Source organism: Hemibagrus wyckioides, linkage group LG09 (assembly GCF_019097595.1).
Source record: "Hemibagrus wyckioides isolate EC202008001 linkage group LG09, SWU_Hwy_1.0, whole genome shotgun sequence".
In the NCBI taxonomy this organism is placed as follows: Eukaryota; Metazoa; Chordata; class Actinopteri; order Siluriformes; family Bagridae; genus Hemibagrus; species Hemibagrus wyckioides.
Genome location: NC_080718.1, coordinates 21,507,186 through 21,526,479, shown reverse-complemented (window position 1 = coordinate 21,526,479; position 19,294 = coordinate 21,507,186). Strand labels below are relative to the sequence as shown.

General features: G+C 36.7%; 5 gene segments (V, D, J or C); all 5 read left to right on the top strand.

Moving 5' to 3' along the window:
• The first annotated feature begins 8,287 nt into the window (after window positions 1-8,287).
• LOC131359882 (T cell receptor beta variable 19-like) lies at window positions 8,288-9,002 on the top strand. The segment is given in 2 exon segments: window positions 8,288-8,464; window positions 8,545-9,002. Coding segments are annotated over 2 exon segments (501 nt in total).
• Window positions 9,003-13,155: 4,153 nt separating this feature from the next.
• Window positions 13,156-13,782, top strand: LOC131359167 (immunoglobulin kappa variable 3D-11-like). The segment is given in 2 exon segments: window positions 13,156-13,289; window positions 13,379-13,782. Coding segments are annotated over 2 exon segments (384 nt in total).
• A 1,179-nt stretch (window positions 13,783-14,961) lies between these two features.
• On the top strand, window positions 14,962-15,428 carry LOC131359881 (T cell receptor alpha variable 13-1-like). The segment is given in 2 exon segments: window positions 14,962-15,007; window positions 15,091-15,428. Coding segments are annotated over 2 exon segments (384 nt in total).
• Window positions 15,429-15,863: 435 nt separating this feature from the next.
• On the top strand, window positions 15,864-16,521 carry LOC131359176 (T-cell receptor beta chain V region A20.2.25-like). The segment is given in 2 exon segments: window positions 15,864-16,006; window positions 16,096-16,521. Coding segments are annotated over 2 exon segments (384 nt in total).
• A 1,550-nt stretch (window positions 16,522-18,071) lies between these two features.
• On the top strand, window positions 18,072-18,642 carry LOC131359181 (T cell receptor beta variable 4-2-like). The segment is given in 2 exon segments: window positions 18,072-18,117; window positions 18,217-18,642. Coding segments are annotated over 2 exon segments (384 nt in total).
• The last annotated feature ends 652 nt before the right edge of the window (window positions 18,643-19,294 follow it).

The following is a 19,294-nucleotide window of genomic DNA, read 5'->3' as shown; positions in this document are numbered from 1 at the left end:
AACCCCTGCTGATGTGTTGTGTTTGCCCGAAAGGAATGTAACTCTTACCTGCAACCACAAAGTCAAGAGCTACAACACAATACAGTGGTATCAGAGAATACAAGGAGACACCAGTCTGAAACTCATTGGATATGTTTATTACACCACTACAAAAAAAATTGAGAAAGATTATGAAGATAATTTTACAGTGGATGGGGATGGGGAGTCATCGGCTTCTCTACAAATTCCCAAAGCAAGACCAGTGCCGCACAGTGCTCTGTACTTCTGTGCAGCTTATTACACACAGTGTCTTACAGGGTCTCTCATAAATACAAAAACCTCTCTCTTTAATCAACTGTAAACCCTCATGCACCTGTTTAACCACATCACAAGTCACAATAAACAGCAGACTGTTGATATTATTCCAATATTAAACCACTCTGTCAAAGGAGCCACAATATATGATGTCATTTCCTTTGTTATATAGAGAGGGAGTTCAGTTCAGGTGAATTTATCCTCCTCCTACTATCACATGAGTTCAGTTCAGGTCTCTGTATCTCTGTTTAACAGCAGGAATCCAACATGATCACAGCTCTCCTCATTCTGGCACTTTATTCTTTTTCACATCGACGAACATTAATTTTAGCTTTAAGCTCCACTGTCTCATATAAAGTGGCTGGAGAATATGATTTGGTATATCTTTTGCCTTAGAAACATGTAAAGTCATAAACCTTTCATTTCTTGATATAAAGTAAATCCTGAGCTATTTCATGAAAGGCAAGCTCACTGTGCGATTTCTTTCTATATAGGCTTACATATTTTCACCAGTGGTGGGCCTTCAGGGCCAGCAAGGCCTTCTCTGCTGGCCTAAACAGCAGTGATCTGAATCAATGACTTGCATTTTAATATATTTAATATATTTTCCCATGAATGTGTATTAAATTATCAATAGTCTATTCTCTACATTTCATAGCTTTTCTTTTGGTTGTGCTGCTTCCAGTAGTGTATATTTATGATGAGTATTTATCCAATCATATTTCAGCCAGTGGCTGACATCATGTGTTGCCAGGGTGAAAGAAATCTGCCTTAAGGCCTTCAGAATCAATAGTGCAGGCGCCCATAGCTTAAAATAAGTGGCAATGAAATTGTTACATTAACCAATCAGATTCCGAGTTGGCGTCACTGGGGCCATCTAGCAGGCATACGATTACGTCAGCAATTTGCCGTCCTTTGTTTGGATAATTGGAGTAGTCAGAGGCAGCGAACCGCACAAACTAAATAAAATATACTGTATATATTTTAACTCACAATGGCTGACAGAGGAGAAGAAATCAAATTGGTGAAGGCCAGTGAAGGCCTAGGTGTGAAATGCACAGCCCGCCACTGATTTTCACAATGATTATAGAAAAGAAAAATATAATTTGAGTACACATTTTATTGTACGTGTTCTGTTCTGATTCTTGTATTATTTTCTGTCCTCTCTGGTTCATCATTATTCAATGGACCAATAAAGGAAGAAGGGTATGACATGAGATCTAATACTTTGAAGTCTATTATTTATTTAATTGATGATGATCAATCCTGAGCACAGGTTGTACAAGCTCTGTATGTTCTCCCCATGTCTATGTGAGGATTCTCTCAGGGTTCCTTCCTCCAACCTTTACAAAAACAAATCGTGTCTGTTCTCTCAAAAGTCCAATCTATAATACAATAATATAGTAAAGAGGGCTGACTACAAATCTAACTTATAATCTGTGTCAAATGCATGAATTGGAAATGCACACACATGTTGAAAATGTAGGAAAACAAAACTCTTTCTTGCTCATATGGTAATTCTTAGATCGTGGGTGTGATGATAGATCATCCGTGTCATGATGTCACATCCCGTATTCTCACTGACAATAGGTCAATAGGACTGACAGAGCTCTGGTCATGTGTCACACTTTACCGATTTGAATTAAATGTAGATCATTCGCGTCTTACACCAGTGTAAATAAACCAGTATGATCAGATTTTCATTTAAACTCATCATCTATGTGAGCTGCCTCTCAGGTAATAATAGTGTTGATATAACACTATGGAGAATGTATTACACGGAAGATTCTATATAGACTCTACATACATTCCTAAAGATGTGTGTAAATTGCTTTTTATTTTTCTAACACTTTTCAATCTAGGTTCTTTATTTTGTGAAGATGTTCATCAGACCCCTGCTGATGTGTGTTTGCCTGAAGAAAATGTAACTCTTACCTGCAACCACAAAGTCCCAAACTACAACATAATACAGTGGTATCAGAGAACACAAGGAGACACCAGTCTGAGACTCATCGGGTATGTTCTTGTTAAAGCTATAAAATATGAAGAAAATTATGAGGGTAATTTTACAATGAGTGGAGATGGGAGTGCATCAGTTTCTCTACAAATTCCCAAAGCAAGACAAGGGCTGCACAGCGCTCTGTACTTCTGTGTAGCTTATTACACACAGTGTTACACATGTCTGCTCTTTAAAACAAAAACCTGTCTTTAATTATAATTTAATAAACTCTACAGCCTCATACACCTGTTTAAACCACATCACAAGTCACATTAAACACCAGACTGCTGACATTTTTCCAAAATGCTGACTGGAAATGGAATTGCACTTTCTGGTAGTGGATCCAATTAAATTAGCATTGTTTACTAACTTAGATTTCAATATAAATGGTAATTCGTATCATATGTTTATCATATATTCCTTCATTTATTCATTCATTTATTTTCAGTAACTGCTTGATCACAGTCACGGTGTTTACCCTATGGCAAAAAAAAATGGAAAAGCAACAGAAGGTGAATAAGGCCGTGGGTGCTGGGGGTTTGATGAATTAATACCAACAAATGAGTCTGTACATAGTCCTTCTATTGTTCATAATTGCATCTATAGAAGGGAACAGGAAGTGTGTACTAGAACTCAGAGGAGTCCTCTGTTGATGTGGAGGTGCCATGGCGTGGCATGATGTTATTAAATTAAACTCTACAAATATTCCAATAGATGGTGCACTAGCTTTATTAGCTTCATGAATAGAAAAAATTATCTGAAGTGCTACAGTATATTCTTGTAGCAGAACACAGTGTGAAACAAAACCTTAATCACTAAGATACAACTTCCTCAATATTGGTGAGAGATTGGAAATTCAGATTAGATTATTGTGTATTTGTTATTTTTGCAAATTCACAAGGACTCCTATACTCTTCCGTGTTATTTTATCTCTAGTGATTCTTCAGCAACATGTTTCCTGTTTGCACTTAAACAAGGGTGTGACCATATTTTTTCAGTGTACTGATGTCATATCCTGTCTTTCTGATAAAATATGAATTCTGGCCAAATGTCACATAGTTGACACATAATTATCATATCTGATTACCTGTATATCATTTCTTTCCTACTCAACTTTAATAGAATCAATATGATTAGATTTCCATTTAAACTTATGATTTGTGTGAGTTATCTCTCAGGTAATATCAGTATTCATATGAAATATGAAATTATGAATTAAAAATAACAAACAATTAAAAATATGGTATGTTAAAGTATTTATTTTTTCTAAGTTCTTTTTTTTTAACATTTAACAAGTTTCTTTCTATCTAGGTTCATTGTTTTGCAAAGATGTTCATCAAAGTCCTCGTGATGTGTTTTTCTGAAGAAAATGTAACTCTAACCTGCAACCACAGCATCGATACTTATAACACAATACTGTGGTACCAAAGAACACATGGAGACACCGGGCTAAAACTCATTGGATATGCAACCTACAGCAATACAAAAAAAATTGAGGACAATTATAATGGAAAATTTACCCTGACTGGAAATGGAGACTCTTCCGTTTCTTTACAAATTGCCAAAGCAAGTCAAGGGCTGCACAGTGCTCTTTATTTCTGTGCAGCTTATTACACACAGTGTCACACACGTCCTCTCCTTATAACAAAAACCTCTCTCTTTAATCATTTCTACAGCCCCATACAGTACACCTGTTTAACCACATAACATCTTACAGAAACCAAACAGCTGACATTATTCCAACAGAGGGAAATTAGCTCTGTTTAATTCATACTCTTCCCACAGCAGGAATTCAACATGATCAAAGATCTCCTTATTCTGACACTTTGTACTTGTAAAGCCTCACCTCAAAAAGGCAAACGAAGTCACTAGGCACAGTAAGTGTGTTTTCTAAAACACAGGGGAAGAGCCCTCTGTTGGTCTGGAGGTCTAATTGTGCAACTCGTTGTTGCAACAGTTCACTACCTCAACATGCCCTCTAGAAATCCTTTTATTTTTCTATCTTATAACAACAAATATTCTATTGATCCCTAGCAATTTATGAATATTCATCTGGTGCCTAGCTGGTGCTCTAAATTCATTCTTCCATGAACAGAGACTTTTATCTGAAGCTGTAATCACGCACCCACTTCATTTTCAAACAACAGTCTTTATCTTCAGAGTAATGGGTGTGATCATAGTGTTAGTCACTGTAATGATGTCACATCCTGTCTCCTAGACACTGTGAGGTTTGATCGTGTGTCATATTTCTGTTTCTGTACATCCTTTGTTTCTTACAGGAGTTTAAAGAAATCAGTATGGATAGAATTTTATTTAAACTCATCTACTGTGTGATCTGCCTCTCAGGTAATATTAGAGTTGATATCATACAATGGTTAAATGATTTAAACTGAATATTCATCATAATGCGGTCTATATAAATTACTGAGAACGTATTGCAATTTATTTAGATATATTAAAATTAACAGTCACTAACATTCAACACATTTCTTTCTATCTAGGTTCATTGTTTTGTGAAGATGTTCATCAAAGTCCTGCTGATGTGTTGTGTTTGCCTGAAGAAAATATAACTCTAACCTGTACCCACAGCATCAAAAACTACGACACAGTATTGTGGTACCAAAGAACACATGGAGACACCAGCCTAAAACTCATTGGATATGCAGCCTACAGCCATACAAAAAAAATTGAGGACAATTATAACGAAAAATTTACCCTGACTGGAAATGGAGAGTCTTCAGTTTCTCTACAAATTGCCAAAGCAAGTCAAGAGCTGCACAGTGCTCTTTATTTCTGTGCAGCTTATTACACACAGTGTCACACGCGTCCTCTCCTTATAACAAAAACCTCTCTCTTTAACCATTTCTACAGCCCCATACAGTACACCTGTTTAACCACATAACATCTTACAGCAACCAAAGTGCTGACATTATTCCAACATTACAACATCCTATCAACAGGAAGACAATATGTGATGTCATTTCCTTCGTTATATACAGAGGGAAATTAGCTCTGTTTAATTCATACTCTTCCCACAGCAGGAATTCAACATGATCAAAGCTCCCCTCTCCTCTCCTTATTCTGACACTTTGTACTTGTAAAGTCTCACCTCAAAAAGGCAAACACACAGTTTTAGCTTTAACATGTTTCAGCACTTGAATTAATTTGATCTATGTCTCTCTCACAGGTCAAGTGAATGGAAGCGGTGTTTTCCAGATGCCTGGCGAGGTTCTCCAGGAGGATCTGCAGAAATAAGCTGCAGTCACAATAGGAATATTATTTACAGACAGATGCGGTACAGGCAGTTTAAGCAGCTTTCAGGGTTTTCTTCCTAACAATGAAGAACCTGGAGCCACCAAACAATGCTCTGTATTTCTGACAGGCCAAACAGTGGAAAAGCAACAGTGTTCAACACAGGAGAAGGTGTAGGCTCTGTGTGCTGGATGTTTAATGAATCTATAGCAACTGATGAGTCTATATAGTCCTTTTATTGTCCATAAATAGGAAGTGACTAGGGCACAATAAGTGTGTTTACTAGAACACAGGAGAAGAGCCCTCTGTTGGTCTGGAGGTCTAATTACTACAACATGCCCTCTAGAAATTATTTTATTGTTCTCTCTTATAACAACAAATATTCTATTAATCCCTAGCAATATATGAATATTCATCTGGTGCCTAGCTGGTGCTGTAAATTCCTTCACCCAGGATTTTCAAACAGCAGTCTCCAATTTCAGAGTAATGGGTGTGATCATCACTGTAATGATGTCACATCCTGTCTCCTAGACACTGTGAGGTTTGATCGTGTGTCACATTTCTGTGTCTATCAATAAATGTAGATCTTTTGTTTCTTACAGGAGTTTAAAGAAATCAGTATGAACAGATTTTTATTTAAACTCATCTGCTGTGTGATCTGCCTCTCAGGTAATATTAGAGTTGATATCATACAATGGTTAAATGATTTAAACTGAATATTCATTATAATGCGGTCTATATAAATTACTGAGAACGTATTGCAATTGTATAGATCTATATGAAATTAGATATATTACAAATAACAGTCATTAACATTGTTTCTCTCGTAAAGATGTTCATCAAAGTCCAGCTGATGTGTTGTGTTTGCCTGAAGAAAATGTAACTCTAACCTGCAACCACAAAATCAATAATTATAACACAATACTGTGGTACCAAAGAACACATGGAGACACCGGGCTAAAACTCATTGGATATGTTTATTTAACCAAGCCAGAATATGAAAAACATAATGAAGGTCATTTTAATGTGAGTGGAAATGGACAGTCATCAGTATCTCTACAAATTCCCAAAGCAAGACAAGGGCTGCACAGCGCTCTGTACTTCTGTGCAGCTTCTTACACAGTGTCACACACGTCCTCTCCTTATAACAAAAACCTGTCTTTAATTAATCATCTCTACAGCCTCATACACCTGTTTAACCACATCACAATTCACACTAAACACCAGACTGCTGACATTTTTCCAACATCCACACTATTCAGGGTGAGGGAAATTGTATTTCTTTTCAGATATCACCAAGGAGCTTTTTTAGAAATCAACTAAACTCAATGTGAGGATATAAGATTACACTAGTTGTATTTCCATTTGTAATTGATAACCCAGACAATGACTATAAATTTAATTTAAAAAAAAGTTGCATTAGATTCAATTCTTTTATTAGAATTATTTATTTACTTTTATTTTAATAGTTAAACTCATTAGCTGATCTTCAGTAACTGCTTGACCCTGGTGAATCTTACCCTGACACTCAAAAATGGAGAAAACTCCTCAGTCTTGCATCTCTGCATCAGTAGAGGGTGCTGTAGCTTCAGCAATTATGAACAGAAACATTCATCTAAAAAAGAATAGAATCTAAGAGAGAACCTTACTGAACTCCCACTACTTTACTGCTTCAGTTTAAGTCGGTGGAGGAAAGTTATTTAAATATGATCATAGAATAATTTCTCTTGTGATTAGATATGCTGTATTTGTTATTATTTACATAATAATGACAACTGAGTTATCTAAACTATTTGATGATTCTTTAGTAAGAATAAACAAATTTCCAATATAGGTCTAATCACTTCATTTTGCATGAAGTAATGATAAAGGAATAAAAAAATTATTTTTAATTGTCACAAGCGTTACTGCATGTTACTGTTATTATTTATTTCAGGTTAATTTACTGCATTTAATGTCAATTTAGTGCTACTGTTATAGTGTTAAATATATAGTAATGATACACGAAAATGTTTGAAGCAGCAGTTTTTATTGGGCGTGACCATATTGTTCAACAGTGTAGTGATGATGTCATATCCTGTCTCTCTGTTCACTATACAAGGTCTGATCATTCTTCACATTTTACTCATTTGCATCAATTCTTTTACAATCCTAAATGAATCATTATGATCAGATTCACAATCAAATTCTTTGTCTGTGTGAGCTGCCTCTCAGGTAATATTATTGTCCTTAGAAATATGCTATATATTATACTAAATATTTGATGTAATATAGTATGAACCATGGAATGATTCTTTATAATTTTACATTAAATATATGATTTTTTTTTTTTTATCTAGGTTTGTTTTGCAAAGATGTTCATCAAAGTCCAGCTGATGTGTTGTGTTTGCCTGATGAGAATGTAACTCTAACCTGCAACCACAGCATCAATAACTATGACACAATACTCTGGTATCAAAGAAAACATGGAGGCACCGGGCTTAAACTTATTGGATATGTGAGATATGGCAGAAAGACACTGGAGGAACGTTATACAGGAAATTTTACCCTGACTGGAAATGGACAGTCTTTAGTTTCTCTACAAATTTCTAAAGCAAGACACATGCCACACAGTGCGCTGTACTTCTGTGCAGCTTATTACACACAGTGTCACACACGTCCATTCCTAAAAACAAAAACCTGTCTGTATATCCTCATACAACTGTTTAACCACATCATAAGTTACAGCAAACACACCACAGACGCTACATTAAAACATTCTGTCAGTTGAGCGGCAATGTGTGATGTCATTTCCTTTGTTATATAGAAAGGGAGATAAGCTTGATCTTAAGTTATTCTCCTCCTATTGTCCTAACTTCTAACCGCAGAAGTGCAACATGATCACAGCTCTGCTCATTTTGCCACTTTGTCTTTTTTCTGGTAAACATCATAACCCACACTGTTTAACCTTTAACTTGTTTCAGCACATGAATTCATTTTGTTCTATTTCACTCTTACAGGTGAAGTGAATGGAAGTGGTGTTTTCCAGAATCCTGATCAAATCTGGGGTTCTCCAGGAAGCTCTGTAGAAATGAACTGCAGTCACAATAAGGATATGAACCACAGACAGATGTACTGGTTTAAGAAGATTCCAGGGGAAGGAATTACACTCCTCGTATTTACTGTGGTTGGTGGTACACCAGATTATGGGGAATTCAGTGAAGAGAAATATGTTGCAGTTAAGACTGTAGTTGAAAGTGGCTCTTTAACAGTGAAGAACTTGGATTCAGGAGACAGTGGTCTGTATTTCTGTGCTGTGAGGCAACACTGTGGTGCAAATTCACTACAGTGCTGTACAAATACTACTGAAAGATGCAAAGGCCCTGTGTGGATATTCATTGGGTCTGTAGATGGGGCTGTGGTTTCTTGTATTTACTCCGTTAATCTGCAGCAGATTAAAGTTCTTGCATTCATCTGAGCAGCTTTGGGGTAAAAAGGATTCATACACAGGATTCAAAAACTGAACTACCATGCTAGCATATGAATAGGATGTATATATGAGTATTTCTTTTGTCCCAATTCATCCTAAAATCTTATTGAAATTATGGGGATGTACGTATATCAACAAGGCCACAATGCATCAAATCCTTTATGTTCAAATAAAACATTATGAATGAAAAAAATTACTTTGACCATGGTTATTGGTGCCACATATTTTATTTCATATATGGGTTTACATATTTTAGAAACTGACAATCTGACTCCTGGTGTTTTACACACACACAGAGAGTTTTTACTTAAACTCAGCGTGTAGCTCACATCCTGTCAGGTATTATCAGCGTTGATACACTTAATATTTAAATATTCTAATAGTTTTAATATTAAACTAGTATCAGAGAACACAGAGATATTAGCCACTAAAAACAAAGAAATATAAGAAATAGTCTTTAAAAAAATGCACAGCCCCATACACCTGTTTAACCACATCACAAGTCCCAGCAGCTACACTGCTGATGATATTAATCCGCATATTAAACCACTCTCTCAGTACACCTGCATGTATGTATGTAATGTCATTTCATTAATTGTACATAAAAACTCAGTTGATTCTATGTTAAATGAGTTGCACTAATCCCCAAATGAATTCAGATCAGGACACTGTGTCCACTCATCTCACTTCAGCAGCAGGAGTCACTCAGTGGTCTGTGGACAGTGTGTGGTTCATCAACTGGTCACTAGATGGTGCTGCAATCTAGTTATTTATGATGTGAATGGCGATTATAGAAGCTGTACATTAGCTGTGCTATGGCTTCTTACATGAGTGGGCTTATTTTAGCGACACTGATGCCCTATAGCCATGACCGTATTTATCTCCATTACATCATATCCTAAGTAATATATTCTGTAATACTTCCGCTCTATTTAGTGCTCAATAGTATCAGATTTTAAATAATGGGGGTGTTCATAGTCTTTATCTAACCAATTTATAAGACGGTAATGGAAAAGTAAAAAAAGATAGATTAATGGACATAACAGATAGATATAGAAAGAAAGAAAGAAAGAAAGAAAGAAAGAAAGAAAGAAAGAAAGAAAGAAAGAAAGAAAGAAAGAAAGAAAGAAAGAAGAGATCATTAGCTTCTTTAAAGTGTTTCAAAGCAAGACAGTCGCTACACAGCGCTCTGTACTTTTCTGTGCACTTCATTACACACAGCATCACGCATGTCCTCTCTTTATAATAAAAAACATAATCAAATGTACAGTCTCATACAGATTACAGCAACTACCACACTGCTGAGAACTTCTTTCTTGGTTTCCTGCCTGGGAATACTACTGAGTCTGTGCAATGTTCTGCATGTTCTCCTCATTTCAGCATAGGTTTCTCCAAAAATATGCTGGTAAGTAAATATTTTACACTAAATTGCCCCTGAGTGTGAAAGGCTGTGACATATGGAGACAAAGGCTGTGTGCTATGGAGCTGAAAAGTACTGAAAAGTGCCTCAGATATGTCTTGCCCCTGTGCTCCACCCTTCAACATAGACTATGTAATGAACTTTAAGATCACGTGATCACAGCATCAAAGCTGATGAAACGATCCTCACTTGTTTTCAGACAAGTATTCCTGGACCTGAAATTAACAAATGAAGACGGGATTTTAACATGATTGTTTTTCAACACCTTCTTCTTTTTCTTATGCTGACTGGTGTGTTGTGTGTGTGTGTGTGTGTCATCATGATCGTGGTTATATTGGTTGTAAATAATGTTAATATTCAGCATGCTGTTTGTGTGCCTTCTTTTCACAGGCTTGTCAATGGCTCAACACGTTAAACAATCTCCATCGCATATGACGAAGACAAGCAAAGATTCTGCTGAAATGAACTGCTCACATGATGATCCAGTGCATGATCGAATTCTCTGGTACAAACATTCTGACCAGGAGTTTGAACTGATGGCAAATCTTTATGACACATTACCCAATATTGAGCCTATTTATAAAAGCAAAATTAAAGTGGATGGAAATGCAGTCAGAGAATCTACATTAACTATAAGGAATCTTTCCTCTGCGGACAGCGGTTTGTATTTTTGTGCTCTCAGAAGAGCACAGTGGCACACACATCACCATTGTCTAACAAATACCTCATCTCACCTGCTGATAACAATCCGACATGAAACCAAAGCCACATGCCACAGAAAAGTCATCAGCAACACGGGTATGATGTCATTTCCTGCAACCTGTATATTAGGGATCAGTAACTGAGATAAATAATACAGTCTCTCACTCCAGATGCAGAACCATGATCAGAAGAATCATAGTCACCATCACTGTGACTTTTTTGACAGGTATGATACAGCACATCTTATGTTTTGAAAACAAACGTAAAATGTAGTTAACTTAACATAAAGAATTTAAATGAACCTTTCAATTTTGTAATTTTGTTTATTTAACAGGAATGTCATTAAGTGTCACAGTCCATCAAAAGTCTGCTGATTTGCTGATGAGTGAGCATGATGATGTAAAGCTTGAGTGTTCTCAGCGTGACCAAAGCTTCAATGTCATCCTCTGGTACAAACAGTCTGTGGACCAACATCTACAACTGCTTGGATATCTCTACAGAACCAATAAATATGTAGAAACTGGTTTGAATAGAGAAATTAAACTGGATGGAGATGGAGCAAGTGATGCCTTTCTGATCATAGAGAATGTGCTGACAAATGACAGTGCCATGTATTACTGTGCAGCTCGAATATACACAGTGTACCAGGTCCCATGGTTGCTCTACAAAAAGCTCACACTGAATCATTATCATATGCATGCAGTATGGCATAAATATATTTGTGTTGGTTTATTTGGGATAACCTGGTGGATGTCACTATGGCTGAATTATAGCTATAAACAACAACAACAACAATAATAATAATAATAATAATAATAATAATAATAATAAAATAATCATCATCATAATCATAATCATAATCATAATCATAATAATAATAATAATAATAATAATAATAATAATAATAATAATAATAATGAAGTAATATCTGCCTTTAACAAAAGAAACTTAATAAATAGCTTAATAAAACTTCTAATAATCACATCCAGATATCTAAAATATCTTGTCAGTGCTACATTTAAAAAAAAAGTTACTGTAACAGGTATGGTGGTTTAAAAAAATCTGCTAAAAAGGACGAACGTAGTTACATAGTTACATGTCATAGATAAATGAACATACACCTAATTGGTAATTCAGTTTATCATCAGATAGTGACTACAATAGTACCGGAAACTTTAATTGCAGTTTTTTGGCCCTTTTCACTTTTGATGGACCTCAAAATGCTAGAAAATTAGTTGTGCTGGGAAACGTGCAAAAGAGAACCATTTTCAGATATAAATACTGATACACATCCACATACTGTACTGTTAAGTCATTTTATATCATGTGCTCAGAGACATCCAAAACATGGAATATTTGAAGAGGTCCATCAGGGGGCAGTAGTGATACATATAACATAAAGCAGCACATGACTTCATCCAGTATGATCTACAGCACAGAAATAAGATCAACTTAATGTTCTTAATATGCTATTAAGCAACATGGTATTTAGAGCTACAGCAACACATTTTCTATTACACTGGTTTATAGGTGAGTGAAAATATGATTTCACAGTCTTGGTTGAAATCGATTTGTTTTCTTTTTTGTGACTGTTTCTAATTGTTTTTCCTCTAATAATATTCTAGGAAGCTGCATGTGTTTATCTGTTTCACAGTTCCCTGCTGTCCTATTTCTGCAACCTGGCGACTCGTTAAATATCACATGCAGCCACCATGACAAAACGTATGACAAAATACTCTGGTATCAGCATGTTAACCAGCAAAGTCTCGAATTTATTGGGTTTCTCAACTTCAAGAAGCCCGAAGTAAACAGAAAGGGGTTCCAGATTTCAGGAGATGCAGAGAAGGAAGGCTATCTCACAGCACAGTCTGTGACAGCAGAGTACAGCGCTTTGTATTTCTGTGCAGTGAGTAACACAGTGTTAAATACACACTAAACCATGCACTGAAATCCCCCACCTGTGTCACGTGACACCTTCCTGTGTTCTGTACTCAGAGTCAGAGGATATACAATCAAGAGGCAGGTGGAGTCAGTGATATTTTATCATTTCACAGACAATTAGTTAAAAATGACTGCAGCCTGGAAAGACTGAAGAACACTTGACACCATGGCTAAAACTATAGTCTCAAGTATCATTCTTATCAGTCTTAAAGGTAAGCATTATTTAAAAAAGTGACTTTATGCATCAGTTTTGAAATCTACGGTTGTTTTAGTTCTAACTTTCGTCACTTTTTTTCTATAGCCACAGTTATCTCTTCCCTCAACATCCAGCAATCACCACAACATCTACTAATAAAACCTGAGGAGAGTCAAGCAAAGCTCAGCTGCCGGCATGGTGATAGCAACTATTTCAACATGTACTGGTATCAACAAAAAACAGTCAGTGACTCCATTGAGCTCATTGGAATGCTCCGGTACCAAAACCCCACTCCTGAGGAGAAGTTTAAAACGCGATTCAACATTTCAGGACACGCTACAGGGGATGCATATCTGCTCATATCCAGTCTAACTCCTGAGGACAGTGCAGTATATTTCTGTGCTGCTAGTAAGCACAGCCACACACTTTCCCTTTCTGTTTAACAAAAAGCTTCACACCAAACACCTGCAAATAAGATCTGTTCTCTGATTACTCCAGTCTGTAATAGGACGCAGTATAGGAAGTGTACAGTAGAGGTCACTGATAAAACTGGTACAGTAACATGTTACATGATCTACACTTGTGAGAATTCACATGAAATTCAATAAAATCATTTTTACTCACAAGTCATTGAAAATTTTTCTAGTGTGCTTAGGACTATGAATAGACTGGATGTGGCATTAATTCCTCTTTTCAGTGTTTTGAGCTTACTGTATAGTGACTCTGTACTATATAGTGACTTATTGTGCTTTGAGACAATGTCCATTGTAAAAGGCGCTATACAAATAAATAAATTGAATTATTCTGTGCAGTGAGGAGTGGCGGCTAGTGCTAAACAAATGGGGGGGGGGGCAAACAAGCGAACAAGCGTAAAATCAAACTGTTAGTAAAGCAGGACTGTAAATAGATGTTTATCAGGTGATCATCTATCATTACTGCTAAGATAATATATTGAAAATGTTACTGTTAAAATCAACTGTTAAAGCATTCATCAAATGTACTATGAATCAGTCAATTTGAGTTCAATGTGGGTTTATTATCAGTAATGAAGTAATGAAGTTAATCATTAAACCACACACACACACACACACTGGAAAGTTGCCTAATCACAGATATCCATTCTTTCTGGTTTGCCAAGTTGTAAATGACCTTCTGGTTAAAGTCAGTCATCTCAGTCACCAGTCTCTTTTCCATTGACAGCATGGCCAATGCATTCAATAAGAAGTGCTGGAAAAGCACTGAGTGTAAAAAATCACTTGACTGCTGCTGAATTTGCAAACTGGGTCGATCTGGTCCAAAGTCCTTGATTCATTTCTTTTCTTCATCTGAATGCTTTGTGAAAGGGTAGTTTTGTAAAGATATAAGCGAATTTTCTTTCATCTCGAGATTTCACTTGCTTCCACGTTAATGAGTACCTGTCTGTTACCTGACAATCTGCTGGTCGGTAATGAGACTCGTTGAGAATAGTCCAATGACATGAGGCAAAAGATATAAAACCATTCCCTGAAATCCCCCGCCTGTGTCACGTGACACCTTCCTGTGTTATATCATGATCCATTTGCACCTGTACTCAGAGTCAGAGGATATATAATCAAAAGGCAGGTGGAGTCAGTGATATTTTATCATTTCACAAACAATTAGTTAAAAATATGACTGCAGCCTGGAAAGACTGAAGAACACTTGACACGATGGCTAAAATTATAGTCTCAAGTATCATTCTTATCTGTCTTAAAGGTAAGGATTATTTTAAAAAATGACTTCATACATTAGTTTTGTTCTAACTTTGAACAAAGATATGCATCAATTTTTTTTTATAGCCACAGTTATCTCTTCCCTCAACATCCATCAATCACCACAACATCTACTAATAAAACCTGAACAGAGGGAAGCGAAGCTCAGCTGCCGGCATGGTGATAGCAGCTATAACTACATGTACTGGTATCAACAAAAAACAGTCAGTGACTCCATTGAGCTCATTGGAATGCTCCTGAACAAAAACCCCACTCCTGAGGAGAAGTTTAAAACCCGATTCAACATTTCAGGACACGCTACAGGGGATGCATATCTGTTCATATCCAGTCTAACTCCTGAGGACAGTGCAGTATATTTCTGTGCTGCTAGTAAGCACAGCCACACACTTTCCCTTTCTGTTTAACAAAAAGCTTCACACCAAACACCTGCAAATAAGATCTGTTCTCTGATTACTCCAGTCTGTAATAGGACGCAGTATAGGAAGTGTACAGTAGAGGTCACTGATAAAACTGGCAACATGTGGAAGTTACATGATCTACACTTGTAAGAACTCACATGAAATTCAATAAAATCATTTTTACTCACAAGTCACTTGACATGTTCTAGTGTGCTTAGGACTATGAATAGACTGGATATGGCATAAATACTTCTTTTCAGTGTTTTGAGCTTACTGTATAGTGACTCTGTACTATATAGATAGTTATTCTGTGCAGTGAGTAACACAGTGCTAAATACACACTAAACCATTCCCTGAAATCCCCCGCCTGTGTCACGTGACACCTTCCTGTGTTATATCATGATGCATTTGCACCTGTACTCAGAGTCAGAGGATATTCAATCAAAAGGCAGGTGGAGTCAGTGATATTTTATCATTTCACAAACAATTAGTTAACAAAATGACTGCAGCCTGGAAAGATTGAAGAACACTTGACAAGATGGCTAAAATTATAGTCCCAAGTATCATTCTTATCTGTCTTAAAGGTAAGCATGATTATAAAAATTGCCTTAATATAATGGCTTTTTTCTACATTCTTCTAACAAAGATACATATCACTTTTTTTTTTATATAGCCACAGTTATCTCTTCCCTCATCGTCCAGCAATCACCACAACATCTACTAATAAAACCTGAGGAGAAGGAAGCGAAGCTCAGTTGCCGGCATGGTGATAGCAGCTATCAATACATGTACTGGTATCAACAAAAAACAGTCAGTGACTCCATTGAGCTCATTGGAATGCTCCAGCTCCAAAGAGTCATTCCTGAGGAGAAGTTTAAAACGCGATTCAACATTTCAGGACAAGCCACAGGGGATTCATATCTGTTCATATCCAGTCTAACTCCTGAGGACAGTGCAGTATATTTCTGTGCTGCTAGTAAGCACAGCCACACACTTTCCCTTTCTGTTTAACAAAAAGCTTCACACCAAACACCTGCAAATAAGATCTGTTCTCTGATTACTCCAGTCTGTAATAGGACGCAGTATAGGAAGTGTACAGTAGAGGTCACTGATAAAACTGGCAACATGTTAAAGTTACATGATCTACACTTGTGAGAATTCACATGAAATCTAATGAAATAATTTTTACTCACAAGTCACTTGACATTTTCTAGTGTGCTTAGGACTATGAATAGACTGGATGTGGCGTAAATTCCTCTTTTCAGTGTTTTGAGCTTACTGTATAGTGACTCTGTACTATATAGTGAGTTATTGTGCTTTGAGACAATGTCCATTGTAAAAGGCGCTATACAAATAAATAAATTGAATTATTCTGTGCAGTGAGGAGTGGCGGCTAGTGCTAAACAAATTGGGGGGGGGGGGGGGGTGGCAAACAAACGTAAAATCAAACTGTTGGTAAAGCAGGACTGTAAATAGATGTTTATCAGGTGATCATCTATCATTACTGCTAAGATAATATATTGAAAATGTTGCTGTTAAAATCAACTGTTAAAGCATGTAATAAATGTACTATGGATCAGTCAATTTGAGTTCAATGTGGGTTTATTATCAGTAATGAAGTAATGAAGCTAATCATTAAAGCACGCACTCACACACACACACACACACACTGTAGAGTTGCCTAATCACAGGCATCCATTCTTTCTGGTTTGCCAATTTCTCAATGACCTTCTATTTAAAGTCAGTCAACTCAGTCTCTTTTCCATTGACAGCATGGCCAATGCATTCAATAAGATGTGCTGGAAAAGCACTGAGTGTAAAAAATCACTTGACTGCTGCTGAATTTGAAAATTGGGTCGATCTGGTCCAAGCTCCTTGAGTCTTTCCTTTTCTTCATCTGAATGCCGTGTGAAAGAGTATTTTTGTAAAGTTATAAGCGAATTTTCTTTCATCTCGAGATATTTCACTTGCTTCCACATTAATCAGTACCTGTCCATTACCTGACAATCTGCTGGTCAGTAATGAGACTCGTTGAGAATGGTCCAATCACATGAGGCCAAATATATGAAAAGAATAATGATTAGCCTACAACAAAAGTGGGTGAGTTCAGGCTGCAGAGTGCTGCACCACAAGGAAAATTTGAAACAAGACAATCAGAGCTCAGCCTCAAGTCACATGGTTTTCAGAACTTTACGACCAATATACACACTCGATTGTACACACACACAAATGAACAAAATACAGTTTGAATTTTTTTTATTTTTATTTAATAATATGACTAATAGTGGAAGAGTACTGTATGAATAAATGATTTCATTTCATTATTAAAATATATAATTATTGTTAACATATTGAAGTAGCATTCTACTCTGGCTAACTTTAAGGAGGCCGTGTGCCAGCACCCCCTATTGACCGGCCGCCACTGGCAGTGAGTAACACAGTGCTAGATACACACTAAACCATTCCCTGAAATCCCCCGCCTGTGTCACATGACACCTTCCTGTGTTATATCATGATGCATTTGCACCTGTACTCAGAGTCAGAGGATATTCAATCAAAAGGCAGGTGGAGTCAGTGATATTTTATCATTTCACAAAAAATTAGTTAAAAATGACTGCAGCCTGGAAAGAGTGAAGAACACTTGACACGATGGCTAAAATTATAGTCTCAAGTATCATTCTTATCTGTCTTAAAGGTAAGCATTATTTTAAAAATGACTTTATACAATAGTTTTGAAATCCAGGTTTGTTTTAGTTCTAACTTTTTCTAACAAAAATACACGTCACTTCTATAGCCACAGTTATCTCTTCCCTCAACATCCAGCAACTACCACAACATCTACTAATAAAACCTGAGGAGAGGGAAGCGAAGCTCAGCTGCCGGCATGGTGATAGCGACTATCAATACATGTACTGGTATCAACAAAAAACAGTCAGTGACTCCATTGAGCTGATTGGAATGCTCCGGTTCCAAAACCCCACTCCTGAGGAGAAGTTTAAAACCCGATTCAACATTTCAGGACACGCTACAGGGGATGCATATCTGTTCATATCCAGTCTAACTCCTGAGGACAGTGCAGTATATTTCTGTGCTGCTAGTAAGCACAGCCACACACTTTCCCTTTCTGTTTAACAAAAAGCTTCACACCAAACACCTGCAAATAAGATCTGTTCTCTGATTACTCCAGTCTGTAATAGGACGCAGTATAGGAAGTGTACAGTAGAGGTCACTGATAAAACTGGCAACATGTTAAAGTTACATGATCTACACTTGTGAACTTGTGGCTGGAACGGATTAATATTGTAGCATTTCAATTCATTTTAATAGAGAAATTTAATTTGATATATGAACAAATTGAGTTACGAGCTCGGTCGCAGAACGAGTTAAACTCACAAGTCAAGGTATTACTGTATATTGAAAATGTTACTGTTAAAATCAACTGTTAAAGCTATGAATCAGTCAATTTGAGTTCAGTGTGGGTTCATTATCAGTAATGAAGTAATGAAGCTAATCATTAAAGCACACACACGCACACACACTGTAGAGTTGCCTAATCACAGGCATCCATTCTTCTGGTTTGCCAATTTCTCAGTGACCTTCTGGTAAAAGTCAGTCATCTCAGTCACCAGTCTCTTTTCCATTGACAGCATGGCCAATGCATTCAGTAAGAAGTGCTGGAAAAGCACTGAGTGTAAGCTCGACCGCCATCACTTGACTGCTGCTGAATTTGGAAATTGGGTCAATCTGGTCCAAGCTCCTTGAGTCTTTCCTTTTCTTCATCTGAATGCCTTGTGAAAGGGTATTTTGTAAAGATATAAGTGAATTTTCGTTCATCTCCAGATATTTCGCTTACTTCCACATTAATGAGGACC